Source organism: Onychomys torridus, chromosome X (assembly GCF_903995425.1).
Source record: "Onychomys torridus chromosome X, mOncTor1.1, whole genome shotgun sequence".
In the NCBI taxonomy this organism is placed as follows: Eukaryota; Metazoa; Chordata; class Mammalia; order Rodentia; family Cricetidae; genus Onychomys; species Onychomys torridus.
In genome coordinates, this window is record NC_050466.1 from 18,076,411 (window position 1) to 18,094,557 (window position 18,147).

The 18,147-nt window shown below is 43.3% G+C and overlaps 1 protein-coding gene across 1 annotated transcript; it reads right to left on the reverse strand.

The window, feature by feature from the left end:
* Nucleotides 1-929: 929 nt before the first annotated feature.
* Nucleotides 930-10,314, reverse strand: Akap14 (A-kinase anchoring protein 14). Its single transcript, XM_036174891.1, has 5 exons — nucleotides 9,435-10,314; nucleotides 9,253-9,344; nucleotides 5,524-5,727; nucleotides 1,834-1,886; nucleotides 930-1,123 (listed from the first exon to the last, which is right to left on the reverse strand). The coding sequence occupies exons 1-5, from the start codon at nucleotides 10,312-10,314 to the stop codon at nucleotides 1,030-1,032; spliced, it is 1,323 nt and encodes a 440-aa protein (XP_036030784.1). The 3' UTR covers nucleotides 930-1,029.
* Between the last annotated feature and the right edge of the window lie 7,833 nt (nucleotides 10,315-18,147).

The following is an 18,147-nucleotide window of genomic DNA, read 5'->3' on the forward strand; positions in this document are numbered from 1 at the left end:
ACACACACACACACACACACACATGCCACACACACATGCCACGCACACGTGCCATGCACACGCGCACACACACACACACACACACATTTCTAATCAAAGAAAACATTGAGCTAGGAAATTTCTTCTTTGTTACATTCCCAGTGAACAAGATAGTGGCTAGAGTTCTGTCTATATTCTTCCTAGTTCTTTAGGCCCATGTAAAATCTGTGTAGAACTATTGTAACTGAAATACTTTATTTTGTTCTCTAAAGAGACAAGCTAGTTTCTCTTCTCTTCACCAGTTGTTCGTGGGATTTTCTCTTCTTTTTTGAAATTGTTGTACAAATATAATAGTAAAAAATAGAAAAGTTGCTCAGTCCTACTACATGTATTGTTACAAGTATTCTGTGTTCCTTGTATGTCTTTGTAGAGTAATTTTGTCTTGAGTATTTTAAAATTGTGTGACCAGGCTTAGGAGTCTTATTGGGAAACTAGGAATATATGATGATCCAGTGTGAAGGTAGAAACAAGACCAGAAATAAATATGGGTAGTAACCCATCTCTGTTTCATTGTAATAATAACCATAATGAAGTTTTCTAGAAGCCAAAACATTCGCTTTCAGAGTTTGGCATTGAGGCTTACCTTATAGTAGAAGAGGCCTGTGAGTAGGAGAACCTTTCAGACTGGTTAGGAAGAGCTACAGAACTGTTGCCATTTTGTTACCCAGCATACCCATAAAAATGTGTATCAAGTCTAGAAGTAGGCACAGAGAAGGACCAAACAGCTAAGGGCCAGTGGGTGAACTTTAGCAATGTTTGAAATTAAACTCTGTACTTGCCAGACTCCAAAATCATGATAGAGTGTTGAGAAAAATCTTTTCAAAAACAAACAAAAAAACCTATCACAGAATGGATAATGAATAAAAGCAAAAATGCAGTTGGGTTGTGTGCTATAAGTTTATTATTCAATCAATATTATGTGGTTTGATGTGCTGTCTCATATTTTTAACGTATTGATTGTTGAAGAAGTCCTCAAACGTGACACAAGAATCAGACAACTTTAAAAGGGATCGACTCCAACAAAATTTGTTTGGTTTCAGTGATGTCCCTCAGCCATTGTTCTCGAAATCGAATACTTCCTGGTCTGCAGAGGAAGGGAAAAACATACACATGCACACACAAAGTTTTTATAATCAGGCAAAACAGTGAGCAAGATTCTGGCAGGATTCTAGCTCCTCTGTTCCTTACCATTCTTTAAACCTATGTCAGAAGGCTTTTAGAGAACTGCAGTGCAGTAACATGGTTGTTACATGTGAGTGAATTCAGTGTGAGTTTCCTGTGGATCTTTATTGGAAGGGGTTCCTGAAACACCGTTTCACTCTATAGTCCAGACAAGTCTGAAACTTACAGCAATTCTGCTTCAGCCTCCCAAGTGCTGGGGCTATAGACATGAATTACAATGCCTGAAAGGGATTATTATCCATAGTAAATTCAGTATAATTCTGAAGTTTTTCTGAAGAGGGCTAGGGCTGTAGCTCAGTGGTAGAGTACACCTGCCTAGTGTGTGCAAGGCCCTGGGCTTGATACCCAGAAACACACACACATACACACTCAATATTTAAAGTTTCTGGAGAAATAATAGACATGACTCACTTTGCCCTACTCTGTTCCATCAACTAATCCTTAAGTTTCTAATTACAGAAAAACAATCTAGACTAATGCTAGAATCCTACTTTCATCCCATACTGAAGGGTAAGTGGTCAAAGATGAGGTGAGCCCTACATGAATTGTCTGTGGCCGTGGGCCTGCTGGATTCCTAGAATGTGACAACCTTTACCTCCACATTTTAATTACCTTTGAAGTAGTCCTGAATTCTCAAAGACATAAGAGACTTCAACAGGCATATCCTAAGAGAGATTGACAAATGTTAGGCCTGGAGCAAGCATACCAAGGCTTAATCCCCCCACTCTTCCCTTATCCAAATATACCACTGAGCTAAATCCCCAACCCCCATGAGTATATATTTGCATTTTCAGGACCCATCTTTTTTATTAACTGCAAGTTCAGTGATTGGGTCTTTGCCACTTCAATCTGATTCTGCCAAAGACGTTTTTGGTCACAGCTTAAGCTACACCACGGGATTGGAGATAATTGCTTGAGGCGTGTGTTCCTCAATGAGAGTATGATTCGGTCTTTTGCCCTCTATTACTTTTGTTGGCAGGGGGAGGGGTTGTGCTTGTTGAGTGTTTTTATATCGAGGTTTAGTTTTGCTGTCTTTCCATACTCTCATCTCTTAGGAATGGAACCAGAAGGAAATAACCTAGATGAACAAGGTTGGGCAATTGTCATTGAAGCAGGGGTTTTGCTATGTTACCTGTACTGGTGGTACATAGCTGCTGAGGCAGGAGGATCAATAGTTACAATAGTAAGACCCTGACTAAAAAAGAAAAGAAGCCAGGCATGATGGCACCTGTCTGTAATCTCAGTACTCTGGAGGTAGAGGTAGAAAGATTGTCACAAGTTTGAGGCCAACCTGGTCTACCAAGTGTCAGGTAGGGCTACATAGCAAGACCTTGTCTCAGAAAGTGGGGAGGGTTTGGGATGTAGCTCGGTTGGTAGAATACTTCTCTAGCATGTATTAAACCAGTGTCACATAAATTGAGCGCCTGTCGTCCCAGCACTTGGAATGTAGAAGCAGGAGGATCAGAATTTTTTGGGGTGTGTGTGGGGGAGAGTCTTCCAGCCTGATGGACTAGCATCCAGAGTGCTTTTTTATTAATACAGAACTTAGTCAGTAGGGATACATTCATGTTGTTCCAAAACATAGATCACATCATTTTTGGTTTTGGACATGTATTTCACTTTTTCTTGTTCATTTTTTAGTCATCATTGGTAAATTATGACAGAACAGAGTTATCATTTCCAATACTTTTCCCTCAAGTTTTGACATCACTGGTGAACAGAGTTATTTTTACTCATTAACCCAATAACCAATTTTTAAGAATCTAGAGGCATATGACAGCCTATTCTCAGGCTTGTTTCAAGGATGCTAGACCAAAACAAAATCTTCAAGCCAGCCCACACATATTGCCATGTATTATTATCTCTTAAAGGTCAGAGTGCCCAAGAAAAATCCTCAGGCCAAAGCTGTTGCACTTATTATTCAAATTCTGACATGGTAACTTCAGCTAATCTAACTTGGTTGCTGTATATGCCACATAATTCTCTGAGTGTACAGTGGGAAGAGGCTTGCAATCTGGCCTGTGGCCAACTCCTCTAGCCCACCGAATCTTGTTGACCTTTTTGAGTTGTGTTCCTCAATGAGAGTATGATTCGGTCTTTTGCCCTCTATTACTTTTGTTGGCAGGGGGAGGGGTTGTGCTTGTTGAGTGTTTTTATATCGAGGTTTAGTTTTGCTGTCTTTCCATACTCTCATCTCTTAGGAATGGAACCAGAAGGAAATAACCTAGATGAACAAGGTTGGGCAATTGTCATTGAAGCAGGGGTTTTGCTATGTTACCTGTACTGGTGGTACATAGCTGCTGAGGCAGGAGGATCAATAGTTACAATAGTAAGACCCTGACTAAAAAAGAAAAGAAGCCAGGCATGATGGCACCTGTCTGTAATCTCAGTACTCTGGAGGTAGAGGTAGAAAGATTGTCACAAGTTTGAGGCCAACCTGGTCTACCAAGTGTCAGGTAGGGCTACATAGCAAGACCTTGCTTTTTAAAAGTATATTCAATAATCTAACTTTTTATCTTATCATATCCATATCCTTCCTTTTTTCTTTTCAGAGTAGATTCAACAATCTACCTTTTTATCCTATCATTTCTATATAATACATTTCTATATCATTAAGAGGTCTTGGATCCTGTGGAGTTGGAGTAGTTATGAGCCCTGTGACTTGGGTCCTGGGAACCAAACTCAGCAAGAACAGCAAGCACTCTTATCTGCCGAACTACCTCTCCAACCCTGCCCTAAACTCTTGGTTTAAGTGATTCTCAACCTCCCGAGTGGAGTGCTAAGAAAAAACTGTGTGCCACTATGTCCAACTTGAGGTTTTGATTGTGTTTGAAATGTAGATCTTGCTGTTGCTCAGGATGGTGTGTGAATTCAAATGATCCTCCCATTTCAGCCTCCTGAGCAGGTGGGACTATAGGCATGCATCTACATACTCAGCTCTGGGACATAGTTAAAGTCATATGACTGGATAAAATGAGTACAGAGAATGGGACTGGGTATTGGGACATTTCACCTGAAGTTGTTAATGTGAGGCAGGCACACCATTACATGCTTCAAAAGAATGTTGAGTGAGGCACAAGGCACCCCAGGAGATGCAAAGTGTTGTGGAGGACATTAAGTGCTGCAGCTGGACCAAGTAAGATGTGCTGGAGACTAAAAAACAACAACAAAAACAAACAAACAAGAAAAACAGAAGCGAACTTCTGCCCTCCGGGGTTCTCCCATTATGCTGTAAGTCTGTATTTAAGACCTCCTCCCTCCTTCCATAAATGGCATTTGGCATTCAAAAAAGAAGAAGAGGAAGAAGAAGAAGGAGGAGGAGGAGGAGGAGGAGGAGGAGGAGGAGGAAGAGGAAGAAGAGGAAGAAGAAGAAGAAGAAGAAGAAGAAGAAGAAGAAGAAGAAGAAGAAGAAGAAGAAGAAGAAGGGATCAAGATCATGATGGGGAAACCTACAGAGACAGCTGAACGGGGCTAGTTGGAGCTCACTGACTCTGGACTGACAGCCCAGGAACCTGCATGGGACTGAACTAGGCCTGCTGAATGTGGGTGACAGTTGTGTGGCTTGATCTGTTTGTGGGGTCCCTGGCAATAGAACCAGGACTTATCCCAGGCACATAAACTGACTTTTTGGAACCCATTCCCTGTGGTGGGATACCTTGCTCAGCCTTGATACAATGGGGAGGGCTAGGCTCTCCTTCAACTTGGTATGCCAGACTTTGTTGACTACCATGGGAGGCCTTACCCACTCTGAGGAGTGGATGGGGGTAGAGTGGGAGGGAGGTGAAGAGGCGAGAGAAGGGGAGGGAGGGGGAACTGGGGTTGGTATGTAAAATGAAAAAAATTTAATAAATAAATATATTAATTAAAAAAAACCCCAAAAAACCAACCAACCAACCAACCAAACAAACAAACAAAAGACACAAAAATCTAGGAAATAAAAGGATGTGCTGGAGATATAGCTCAATGCAGAGTAACTCCCTAGCATATGCAAGGGTCTGAGTTTGATCCTCAGCACCACGTAAATAAATAAGTAAATAAACAAATGGCTTGAATTTGCTAGAGCGAGCATGGTGGTACACAGCCTGTGATCTCAGCACTTGGGAGGCTGAGGCAAGAGGATCAGGATTTCAGGGCCATCTTTGGCTATCTAAGTTGTTAAAGATCAGAACCTGTCCCCACAAAAACCCAATGTTTTGCAATGTGGGGGCAGGGAGTTGATGATGCCCATGACTAAAGATGTCATCATTGTTGAATCCTCACTGAAGGGACCAGGATGCAAAAAAAAAAAAAAAAAAAGCTTACCGGAGGTTTGCTCTTGTTGAACTTGATGGTAAAGTAGGCGAAAGCACTGACTCTTGCTAAGGGTCTTACAGCAGTGGGGGCACTCCAGCACACACGGTAGATATAGTGGAAGGAGTGAACTAAGTCTTTCTTCTCAATAAAGTCTGCATAGTACACCCAGCGATTTTGAATCCCCAACGTCTTTTTCATAGGATTTAGAGAAACCTTACCGAGAAAGAAAAGCAGAATCAGTTCAGTTCAGTAAAGGTGGAACATAACAGTCAGGGTTCCAGATTCTGAATTCTTGACATTTTTTATTTTGATTCAAACTAGAAGCAACTCTCAATTATTCCCACAGTAGAGGAGAGATGGAATAATTTGGGAATACAAAACATTTGAGATGGGCTTTGGACTGTGGTGGAAGCAGAATGAGGCAAAGTTTTAGGTGTGTATGGACACACCACACTTCACATGCTCACTTGGGAGGCAAGTGTGGGGCTAATTTGGAGAACAATTAGTGACTGGAATAGCTGTTCTGCTTAGCTTACCCCAGGAGACCTACATGGACGACTAGAAGGTAATGAACCCAATTTCAAGTATCTGTAAATTTGGACTTAATTCATTTGTTGTGATATGTAGTTTAGAAAAGAAGGCCAAGTTCTGGGGGAGATTTCTCAGTAAAGGCACTTGCTATGCAAGCCTGAAGACTTGAGTTCAATCCCCAGGATCCATGCAGAGTTAGGAAATATGAACTAACTCCACAAGGTTGTCCTCTGACCTCTCTGCATGTGCACTGTGGTATGTGCATGACCCCACCTCCCACTCACACAATAATAAAGTATAAACGTAAAATAAACCCAGAAGAGGAATAAGTCAGGCAATTTCGTTGTTTACATGCCCTCAGAAGGGAGGCTGGGGGTGAGGAGGTGCAGCTCAGTAGCAGAGTGTTTGTCTCCTGTGTGTAAGGCCTAGGGTTTGATTCCCAGCTTGAGTCTTTTTGACTCTTTGAGACAGGGTCTCACTATATAGTCCAGGCTGGCCTCAAACTCAAGAGTTCTTCTACTTCTCCTCCCAAGTGCTGGGATTACTTGTATGTGTCACCACACCTGGCTCAAAGTGCCAGTGTGCAGATATTAAACTGAAGACCTTGGGGTATCTCCTCTGTCTGAACCTATTTTTGCAGTCACGATGGGAATGGCCATCTAAAATGAACCATACTACTGACAGCATCAGTATCCATTCAGAGCCAGGTATAGTGGTATAGGACTGTAAACCCAGCCCCTAGGGGGTGAAAGGGAGTAGATTGGGAGTTCCTCAACTACCATTCCAGGCCAGTCTGAGCTATATGACTCTCTGTCTCAAAAAGGGGAGGAAGGCCTGGGAAATATTTCAGTCAGGAATGTGCCTGCTACATAAGCATGAAGACCTGGGTTCAAGTCCCAGCACCCACTTAAAAAGCCATGTATGGGGATCTCTGTGAGTTCAAGGCCAGCCTGGTCTACAGAGTGAGTTCTAGGACAGCCAGGACTACATAGAGAAACCCTGTCTTGAAAAAAACAAATGAACAAAAAATGCCATTTGTGGTGCTATGCACTTGTAATCCCAGTGCTGGGGAGGCAGAGACAGACAAATCCTTGCTCAGTAAGTTCAGCATAGTTGGTGAGCTCCATACCAACCAGTGAGAATCCCTTTCTCAGAAAAAAAAAAAAGGAACAAGTTGGACAGATCCTAAGAAATAACAAAAAGATTAGCAATTACTTCCACATAGGCATATAAATGAGCATATTGTTCACTCAGTCCTTTTGGTCCTTCGTAATATTGCATGAACTTTCATTCCTGTGTGCCCTCTCCTACTGTGGCTCTCATCTCTACTCCTCTCGGATCCTGGTACCACTACTCCACTTTAGTTTAGTTTTTGTTGGTGCTCACCAGATCCTGGGCAGCAGCCTCCTATCTATCCTGCATTTTCCCCAACTTCACTTCTCCTGACCACCCTGTTCTGTGAAGCCAGGGCTACTTTCCTCAAGCCTGGCTTCAAACCTACAAGCTTAGCTCTGAAGGCTGAAGAAAGTGAGAATGTCTCATTGTGTCAGGTAAGATTTCCCATGGTCTAAACTGGGCCGTGGTGGCGCATGCCTTTAATCCCAGTGCTTGGGAGGCAGAGGCAGAGGCAGCAGATCTCCGTGAGTTCAAGGACAGCTGGGTCCATAGAGTGAGTTCCAGGACAGCCAGAATTACACAGGAAAAGCCTGTCTTGAAAAACAAAACCAACGAACCAAACAAACAAAAAACAAATTCCCACAGTCTGTATTAAAAACCAGATATGACTTTTTTTTTCTTCAGGATGTTCATTAGTCAGTTGCAGCGCTCATTCCCAGAGTGCTCTAGATGCCCTTCATACTGGAAACTGTGCATGGTGCCTAGTGCTGTACAGAGGGTGGGCGAGAAATCAGCCTTTCCTACGTTCTCCCAGGACCACCAGGCTATAGTGGCCAGGGCCTTGGAAACTGCCCTCGGAACTATAGGCTTGGACTGCGCTAGGTGAGCTCACCTCCAATTTCAACAAATCTCCCTTCAGAAAAAGTATATGAGAAGGGATTTTAAGCCATTCTCCTTTATCGACCCTACTCATAATGCAAAGCAGCTGTGCTTCTACTGCCCAGAAGCCACCTGAAAGAGTCAGAGCCAGACACAAATTGCAGGTGGGAAGAGGATGGGCATGCACATCGTTAGCATTGCCATCTAGGAACTATATTCCAAAGTTACAGCAAAAAGACTATCGATCCTGCGTGGAGAAAGTATCTCAGCAATAGGAGCATTCGTAGTGCAGGTAATGGGTCAGTTGAGTCTCCAGTACTATATATGAACATAGAGATAGTTGACCCACCCACATCCCCTCTGTTAACATGAACATACTAATATTTTTGGAGGAAGCTATTGTAGAGATGCTTCTCTCTCCTTAGGCCAGCTCGCCCCCATTGAATAGGGCAGCATGGACAAAGTAGTTAAGTGGAATTTTCTTGGGAAATGTACAGTTAGTTGATACAGAAGCATAGCAATATGACTGTACTTTTCTCCTTCAAAGATTGTCCTACCTTGGGGCTGGAGAGATAGTTTAGTGGTTAAAAATGCTTACTTACTGGCTGGGGAAGTGGAGCACCCTTTTAATCCTAGCATTCAAGAGGCAGGGGCAGATTGATGTCTGTGTGTTTGAGGCCAGCCTAATCTACAAAGCAAACTCCAAGCTAGCTTGGGCTACATAGTGAGAGCTTGTCTCAAAAAATTAAAGTAGGGATGGAGAGTTGGATTACTAAGAATGCTGGCTACTCTTTCAGAGAACCTGGGTCTAATTCTCAGCATCTATATGGCAACTCACAGTCATCTCTAACTCCAGTTCCGGGGCATTTGATACTCTCTTCCAGCCTCCACAGGCACCAAGCACACACATGGTGCACATACATACATGCAAGAACAAACACTAGTACACATAAAATAAAAAGATCATTTTTAAAAGAAAAGAATATTACCTGAAGGGTGTACAACGCTTCCATTAAAAACATAAAACAAGCAAGAAAAACTTTTCAATCTTGATTTTGGAACTCACTAGAAAATTATGTTTACTCATTTACCCCTTTGGTTTTCATGACGTCAAACTTTTGATCAATGGAGGGCTTTTGTTTGTTTGTTTTTATTGTTGATGTTGTTGCTTACACCCTGGGGTACCAGACTGGAGAAATCAAAGTCACTTACTGAAATAAACTCCTCAATTTGCTTCCGACCCTTTTCTACTGTGAATTCCCCGTGAGAGATCCACTTGATGTTCTTGATGGGGTTTCTAGCTTCTGAAAACAAGGCATGGGCGTGTTAGTTGCCTGGTGGAGTGCTGTTACAGTAATGAGACAATCCTTTAGGCCAATAAACCAAAAGCTTACCTTCCACGAATTCAACAGCAGCAGCCACAACGCTCTCAGCGATAGTCCGAGCTACCTCTTTTGTCTGTTCGTCTACCTCATTTATCTGGTCCTCTATTTTTTCTTTTACCAGAGGCTTTCTCTCTTTGACCTCTGGCACAACTTTCTTCTCTTTCACTTCTACTGCAGGTGCCTTCTCTTTGATCTCGGGCACAGCCTTCTTTTTTTTTGTCTCTGGTGCGACGTGCAAAGCTTTGAGCCTCTTTAGCTCGGGCACAGGTGGCACTTCCTTCTTCTCTTTCACCCTTGGCACCGGGATCTTCTCTTTTACTTCTGGCACAGTGGGCACAACGGGCACAATGGGCGCAACTGGCGCAGCTGGCACAATGGGCACAACTGGTGCAGCAACGGGCACAACTGGGGCAACAACTGGCACAACGGGCACAACTGGCACAACCACCTTTGGGCTCTCTTTTGGTTCTACCGGTGGCACAATTTTCTTTTCTTTTACTTCTGGCACAACGGGCACAATCACCTTTTCTTTCGTCTCTATTGACATAATCTTGTTTTCTTTTGTGTCTGTCACAATCCTCTTGTCTTTTAGGTCCGTCACAAATGTCACCATCCTCTTGTCTTTCGTCTTGTCTTTGGGATCTGAGATCGTCACAGTCTTCTTTTCTTTTGGCTCGGTCACACTCCTTTTGTCCTGCGGATCTGTAATGATAGTCACAGTCTTTTTCTCTTTCTGCTCTGTCCCAGTCTTTGGGTCCACCACGGTCTTAGTGTCTTTTGACCCTGTAACATTCTTGGGCTCTGGAACTTCCGGTTTCTTTGTCTTGGCTGTGCTAGTTTTCTCCACAATCTTCCCCTTTGGGGCTGGGAGCTTTTTTTTGTTATTCATTTTTTGCCTGGATTAAAAACAAAACAAAACAAAACAAAATAAAAAAAAAACACCTATGAATTGATCCTATGTGTGCAGGGTTATAGGGCACAAACACAGTCACATATGTACATTCTCTCTTTTTAGATAAATGTTTTTAGAGTTATTTATTTATGTGTGTGAATGTTTTGCTTGCATGCATGTCTGTGCACCAAGTGCATGCCTGGTGCCTGTAGAGATTAGAAGAGGGCATCAGATCCCCTGGAACTGGAGTTACTGACAGTTGCATGCCACCATGTGGATGCTGAGTATCCAGCCCGGGTCTTCCATAAGAGCAACAAGTGCCCTAAAACACCAAGTCATCTGCCGAACCCTTACATCCTGTTTGCTGGAGGATCAAAACACTCAGGCAACACTGGCTGCCTCTTGAGAAGACACTAGGGGTAAAGGGAGTCAGACCTTACTTACTGCTGACCAAACTTTATATCTGCTTTCTGAGATGGACCTTTCCTCAAAACCAAGGATTTTCCATTGTTCAAACTGAGAAGACTTAAATCAAAATGTAGTAGAGAAATTCCTAGCTCCCTTGAATACTAACTTCAAATACTGGCTCAACATGACCCAGTCCATGCTTTGAGCAACAAAGGATATGTGATTATTTTTAAGATTCTATTTTTTATTTTTAAATATATATGTGTGGGTTTGTGTATGTGGACATGGGTGCCTGGAAATGCCAAAGGAAGGCTTTAGATTGCCCTAGACCTGAGGTTATGAGTAGTTGTAAGTCACTTGATGTGGGTGCTGGGAACCAAACTTGGGTCCTCTGGAAGAGCAGTAAGTACTCTTAACCACTGAGCCATCTCTCCAGCCCCAGCACGAACTTTTTTTTAAAGTTGTGAATTGAGATAATAGAAATGTATTCCAGTAATAGTAAACTACTCATCTAGCCTTGAGAAGGCTTGGAGTTCATCTCTAGCAACACACACACACACACACACACACACACACACACACACACACACACACGCACGCGCGCACATGTATTGAATCAAGAACCATGGCAGCATATCGGTGTTTCCATCTTGAGTTTTCCAGGTATATAATTCTATTATCTCAAAGAAACTATTATTTTTACCATCTCTTTTCCTGAACATATGTGTTGTTAACCCTTTCAAAAATGGTAAATGGAAGTCAAGGTAATGAGTATCCTCTTTTGTATCTGGATTCAGTGGGCACTGCTTTCTGCTGGCTTATGGTCTGAGATTTGAAACTGGGAATAGTGGCAAACGTCTGTAATCTTAACATTTGGGAGACAAGGTCAAGGATAGCCTGGCCTACATAGTGTATGTTAGGTTAGCCAAGGGCTGCATAGCAAGACCCCCCCCCCCACCTTTTGGAGCCCATTTAGGTTTTGTAGTGGCTTTACCCAGCAGGTTTGCATAAAAGGATGATTGGACCACGGGCCTGAGTGCCACGGTCTGCACTTGGCTGTACTAGGGGAGGTCTTTTGCTCCACCCCTTGGCATTCCTTTAAAAGCCCTTTGACAGAGACAGTTGGGGCCTGGATGGATTAGGATCCAGGCCCTCCTGAGGCTATCTTGTGTTTTCTGTTTCTCTCCCCTCTAAATTTCTATCTAATATTTCGTACCTGGGGGAAAGTGGGGGTAGGATGGCCCCCCACACCCACCAAACAATGAATATGGATAAGCCAGGTGTGGAACTACATGCACACCTGTAATCCCATCTGGGAATGAGAGGCAAGGGGATCAGAAGCTTCATAGGAGACTTAAGGCCATCCTGAGCTACAAGAGACTGTCAGAGAAAGAGAGAGAGAGAGAGAGAGAGAGAGAGAGAGAGAGAGAGAGAGAGAGAGAGAGAGATTGATTTGAGCTGGGCATGGTGATATGGCAAATGCCTGTCCTAGTATGTGAAAGGCTGAGGCAGGAGAATTGTGAGTTGGAGGCCATCTTGCGATACATACTGACACTCTGCCTTTAAAAAAAAGTGAGCAGAGCTGGAGAGATGGCTGAATGGTTAAGAGCACTGGCTGCTCTTCCAGAGGACCAGGGTTTGATTCCCAGCACCCTCATGGTGGCTCACAACTGTCTGTAACTCCAGTTCCAAGGGATCTATTGCTCTCTTGTGGTCTCTGCAGGCACTACATGCACATGTGGTACACAGACACATGCAGGAGGCAAAACACCCATACACATAAAATTAAAAAAAGGAAAAGTTTTGTTCCTGTTTGAAGACTTTAAAAAATTCATAAAGGCAGCTCAAGTTTTTCAAATACCTCCAGCATTTTTTAAAATTTTTATATTTTTTAATAAAAAAATTTCATTTTACATACCAATCAAAGATCCCCTTCTTCCCTCCTTTCACCCCCCAGTCTCTCCCTCCCATCCCACCCCCTACTATCCCCCACAAGAAGGCAAGGCCTCCCATGTGGAGGCACATCCAGCCCTTCCCCCTGCCTCAAGGCTGCATGAGGTGTCCCATCATAGGTAGTCTTGCCAGCCTTCAGCATCTATTGATACCTTCAGCAATAATTGAACCTTGGCTTTCTCGGGCTTGTGGACAGGTGTCTATCACATATTAGGGATGTGTCCATCGGGAGTTTTTTTCCTTTTAACATCAATCCCCTTGAGTCTTGGGCTCACTTTCCTTGCTACTGATTAAAACTCTTCAGTTCTGAGAAATCATTTCTAGCTTGTAAATAATTTCTTTCAGGCAAACCCTTTATTTATTTATTTATTTGAGGTAGGGGGTCTTATTCTGTAGCCTTGGCTGGCCTGGAGTTCCCGAAGCAGACCAGAATGGCCTTGGACTCACAAAGATCCATCCACTTGCCTGATTAGGTGTACAACACCCAGCCTCCTTGCCAGCAAACCTTTACATGGAAGGACAGGATGGTAGTAGATGTCTTCCCAAACTGAGCTCTTTACTTTTCTACAAATAAAGCTCCCATGTGCCATGTTTCATTTAACTACCACAACCCTATGGATGAGATGGACACTGCTATTTTCCACATCCATTCTCCTCTATCTCGTGCTTCACTGAAAGGCCAACTGGAATAGACCACATTAAATGGCCCTCTAGTGCCCTCTAGTATCCTAGGGAGGGCACACACTAGGAAGAGCTTGTTGACAGATGTGTGTGGGGCACCTGTGACTGGCTGCCTGGAAAAGCATCTAGCTTCTTAGGGCTGCTGTCTTATACAACTTCTCAGTCTGGTTCTCTCCAACTCCTACAAGCCTCAGCAAGCTGAACTCTGTCTCTCTCTACTGTGGCCACATCTTTGTATTTCCTTGACCAACTATCCTAATTTTAGTATGCTAACATTTTTTTTTTTTTTGAGACAGGGTTTCTTTGGTATCCTTGGATGTCCTGGAACTCACAGACATCCACCTGCCTCTGCCTCCTGAGTGCTGGGATTAAAGGTGTGTGCCACTGCTGCCCAGCTAATAGTACGCTAACTTTAAAAAATGTTTATTTATTTCACTTTATGTGTGTATGCCTTGACTGAGTGTATGTAAGTGTACTGTGTCTGTTCAGGAGCCTGTGGAAACTAGAAGAGGGTTGGATTCCCTGGAACTAGAGTTACAGGCAGTTGTGAACCAGCTGATATAGGGGATAGGAAAAAGAAATGCAAAAAAATATAACTTGAAAAAGAGGTTTCCGGGGATCTACTCTCACATTCATCTAGTCCAGAACATGTTCCTTCTTTCTGAAAGCCTCCTTTTTAATGTATATTTTTGCATTTATTTCCTTAATTGGGAGAGGTATGGGTACCCCAGCATACACGTGGAGGTCAGAGGACAACTTGCAGAAGTTGGTTATCTGTTGTAGAATATTATTTTAAGGTGTATTACTTTGTTTATGTTGCATTTGTTTAACTCTGTGAAGTTGTGTTACTGTGCCTGTGTAAAACACCTGATTGTCTAATAAAGAGCTGAATAGGCAATGGCAAGGCAAGAGAAAGGATAGGAGGGGCTGGCAGGCAGAGAGACTATATAGAAGGAGAAATATGTAAGGAAGAAGTAGCCAGAGAAAGAGGAGGACTCTAGGGACATCCAGCTGCACAGCAAACTATGGAGTAAGAAACAAAGAAAGGTATACAGAAATAGAAAAAGAAAAGCCCAGAGGCAAAAGGTAGATGGGATAACTTAAGGAAAACTGGCAAGAAACAAGCCAAACTAAGGCCAGGCATTTATAATTAAGTATAAGTCTCTGTGTGTGATATATTTGGGAGCTGGATGACGGGCCCCTCAAAAGAGTAAAATAACCATCAACAGTTTTCTCCTTCCACCATGTGATTCCTGGGGAACACCTTTATGTACTGAGTCATCTTACTCTCACTGCAAGCCCCATTTCTTTTTCAACATTATTGGTCCAAGGGTATGGTGGACACTACACAAGTTCCCATGACCATCAATCAAAAAAACCTGCCTACTCTTTAAGCATTCCTGTAATAATTACAGACTAATGCTCATTTAGGCGTTGATATTTTCTGCTCAGTTCACCTCCACCTCAGTTTTCCTCTTACTACAGCTGGCAGAGAACAGGACCATCTGCTGGAAGAAAGAGAGTCTTCCCAAAGCCATTTTTGGCCGCATAGCAACTTTGAAAGCAGCCTGGCTTCCATAGACCCCTCTCTCCAAAACAACATCAACAAACCAGAAAGGGAAGGATCGAGGAAGGAAAGAAGGAAGGAAGCTTTTTAACTTCACCCATCTATGGACACACATCATCCTTCGGTGTTCCTCCCAATGGCTTCTTTGAGGTCTGGGTGATTAATAGAACCATGGCAGGTCCCATTTGAGGCCTCCCCCATTGCAAAGAAAGCCCAGTACCTAAACAAGCAGGTTCTTGTTTGAAGCAGTAGCAGAGGTAGCTAGGGAAGCCTTAGCAGTCTCTCAGTGCTTTGCCCCAAGGTTCCTAAAGAGAATGCTACAAATGCTGCCATAGCAACGATGGCACAACAATGGGAAACCAAGCCCATGTGCCCCTGTCAATAAAAGAGAAGAAAGCAAGAGAAGGGAAAGAGAACACCCGTTCCACCTGCCATTTGACCTGAGTAACAGAACTAAGCGGTGTGAGGTAAGCCTAGCTTCTTCCTGGGAGATGAGCTTGTAGGGCTGTGCCTGGAGGACTGGTGATGTGACATTCCTCAGCCAAGAAGCACTGGGCATTGGCATGCTGTGCAGGTCACTGCATCACATCAAGCTGTCTACTTCTTGCAATAGTATCAGGTAGGTATCAGTGTTTCATATTACATTTGAATGAAGTGAAGCACAGAGGATGTCATGCAAATTGCCTGGAGCTCAAATTCAGAACTGTGGTAATATATTGTGTACCCTAATAAAATTTGCGTGAAGATCAGAGAACAGAACAAACCACTAGATTAAACATAGATGCCAGGCAGTGGTGACACACATCTTTAATCCTAGCACTGGGGAGGCAGAGATCTGTCTGGATTCTCTCAAATTCAAAGCCACCCTGGACTACGTGAGATTGACTCAGTCTAGGAGAGAAACAGAACCAGGCAGTGGTGGCACACACCTTTAATCCCAGCACTTGAGATCTCTTTGCTTGGGAAGCACACAAGCCTTTAATCCCAGGAAGTGATGGCCGGGCAGAGAAAGGTATATAAGGGTGAGGAGACAGGAACTAGAGGCTTTTTTGGGCTGAGGAGTCCTAGAGGTAAGACATGACAGTGGTTTGTTCCTTTGTCTCTCTGATCTTCAGGCAAATTTTATGAGGGTACACAGTATATCACTACACAGAACTGTCTGACATCATTGACTACAATCTCACCTTTTCATGTGCACATTCTGAGGTTAGGACCTCTTTACATGCTTGGCTATTATGAAAGGTCTTTTGTGCATTGAGGACAAGAGAGTAGAACAATGATCATCTGCATAGACTCAGAGATAGTTGGCTTTGTGCTTTTCTCTCTTCCTTCCTTTCTTCCTTTCTTCCTTCCTTCCTTCCTTCCTTCCTTCCTTCCTTCCTTCCTTCCTTCCTTCCTTCCTTCCTTCCTTCCTTCCTTCCTTCCTTTCTTTCTTTTTCTCTTTTTTCTTTTTCAAGACAGGGTTTTTCTGTGTAACAGCTCTGGCTGTCCTGGAACTCACTTTGTAGACCAGGCTGGCCTCGAACTCAGAGATCCACCTGCCTCTGTCTCCCAAGTGCTGGGATTAAAGGTGTGTGCCACCACCTTCCAGCTTTTCTCCATTTCTTCTCTACAAAATAGAGATGATCATGGCTTAGAATAGAAAGTTGTTTTTTTTTTTTTTTTTTTTTTTTAAGACATTGTCTTTCTATAGAGCCCATACTGGCCTCAAACTCGAGATCCTCATGCCTCAGCCTCCTGAGTGCATCATTGTGCTCAACTTTGAATAGGTTTTCTTTTGTCCCTCCTTCTATCCTCTCTCTCAACCACTCTCCCCCTCTCCTTCTGTCCCCCGCCCCCACCAAGCAGAGTCTCATGTACTCCAGGCTGGATCTGAACTTGCTATGGAGCAGAGGATGGCCTCCTTCTGTCAGCTGCTGAGTTATGGAATTACCAATGTGCATCATCACACTGGGGCTTTGTAGTTAGAGTTTTCCTGCCTGGCCCAGAGTCAGGACAAATCTCTCTCACCTGCCAGGCCCATAGATGCTCAGTCCCAACCAAGTAAACACACAGAAACTTATATTGTTTACAAACTGTATGGCCATGGCAGGCTTCTTGTTATCTATTTCTTCTATCTTAAATTAACCCATTTCTATTAGTCTATACGTTGCCACGTGGCTTGTGGCTTACCAGTACCTTACATCTTCCTTGTCATGGTGGTGGCTGGCAATGTCTCCTCCCAGCCTTCCTGTTCCCAGCCTTCTCCTCTTCCTTGTCCCGCCTACCCTATCCTTCCTGCCTGGCTACTGGCCAATCAGCACTTTATTTATTTTAACCAATCAGAGCAACACATATGACATACAGAACATCCCACAGCAGGGCTTCAAGCATGGTAGGCAAGAATGCTACCAACTGAGTTGCATCCTTAGCCCTGAATAGGTTGTTGGATTTCTTTCTTTCTCTCTCTCTTTCTTTCTTTTTCTTTTTCTCTTTCTTCTTCCTTCCTTCCGTCCTTCTTTCCTTCCTTCCTTCTTTCTTTCCTCCCTCCCTCCCTCCCTCCCTTCCTCCCTCTCTCCCTTCCTTCCTTCCTTCCTTCCTTCCTTCCTTCCTTCCTTCCTTTCTTTCTTTCTTTCTTTCTTTCTTTCTTTCTTTCTTCCTTCTCTCTCTCTCTCTTTCTTTTTTGAGATGAGTTTTCACTATGTTAGCCCTGCCTGGCCTGGAACTATATAGATAGACCAGGTTGGCCTCAAACTCACAGATATCTGTCTGCCTCTGCCTCCCAAAAGTTGCTTTTTTAAAAATGATAATTAAAAAAAAAAAAAAAAGGCCAGGCAGTGGTGGCACACACCTGTAATCCCAGCACTCGGGAGGAAGAGGCAGATGGATCTCTGTGAGTTCGAGACCAGCCTGGTTCTACAGAGGTAGTCCAGCACAGGCTCCAAAGCTACAGAGAAACCCTGTCTTGAAAAACAAACAAAAAAAAATTAAGCCCAATTATTCATACAAAAATTAAGATTATTAATAATAGTGGTATGTTTCTAAGGTTTATTTATTTTATTGTTTTATGTGTAGAGGTGTTTTGCCTGAATGTATGTATGTGTACCACATGTGTGCTTCCTGTCCATTGATTCCAGGAGAATGTGCTGGAGCCTCTGGATTTGGAGTTACAGACTATTGTGAGTTGCTGTGTGGGTGCTAGGAACAGAAAACTGGGGCTTCTGCAAAAGCAATAAACACTG

Coding starts and splice junctions, on each gene's coding strand:
- Akap14 (XM_036174891.1), bottom strand. CDS start 10,314: ATGAATAACAAAAAAAAGCTCCCAGCCCCAAAGGGGAAGATTGTGGAG. Junction 9,345..9,434: donor TGCTGTTGAATTCGTGGAAG/GTAAGCTTTTGG, acceptor CCTTGTTTTCAG/AAGCTAGAAACCCCATCAAG. Junction 5,728..9,252: donor AAATTGAGGAGTTTATTTCA/GTAAGTGACTTT, acceptor TTTCTCGGTAAG/GTTTCTCTAAATCCTATGAA.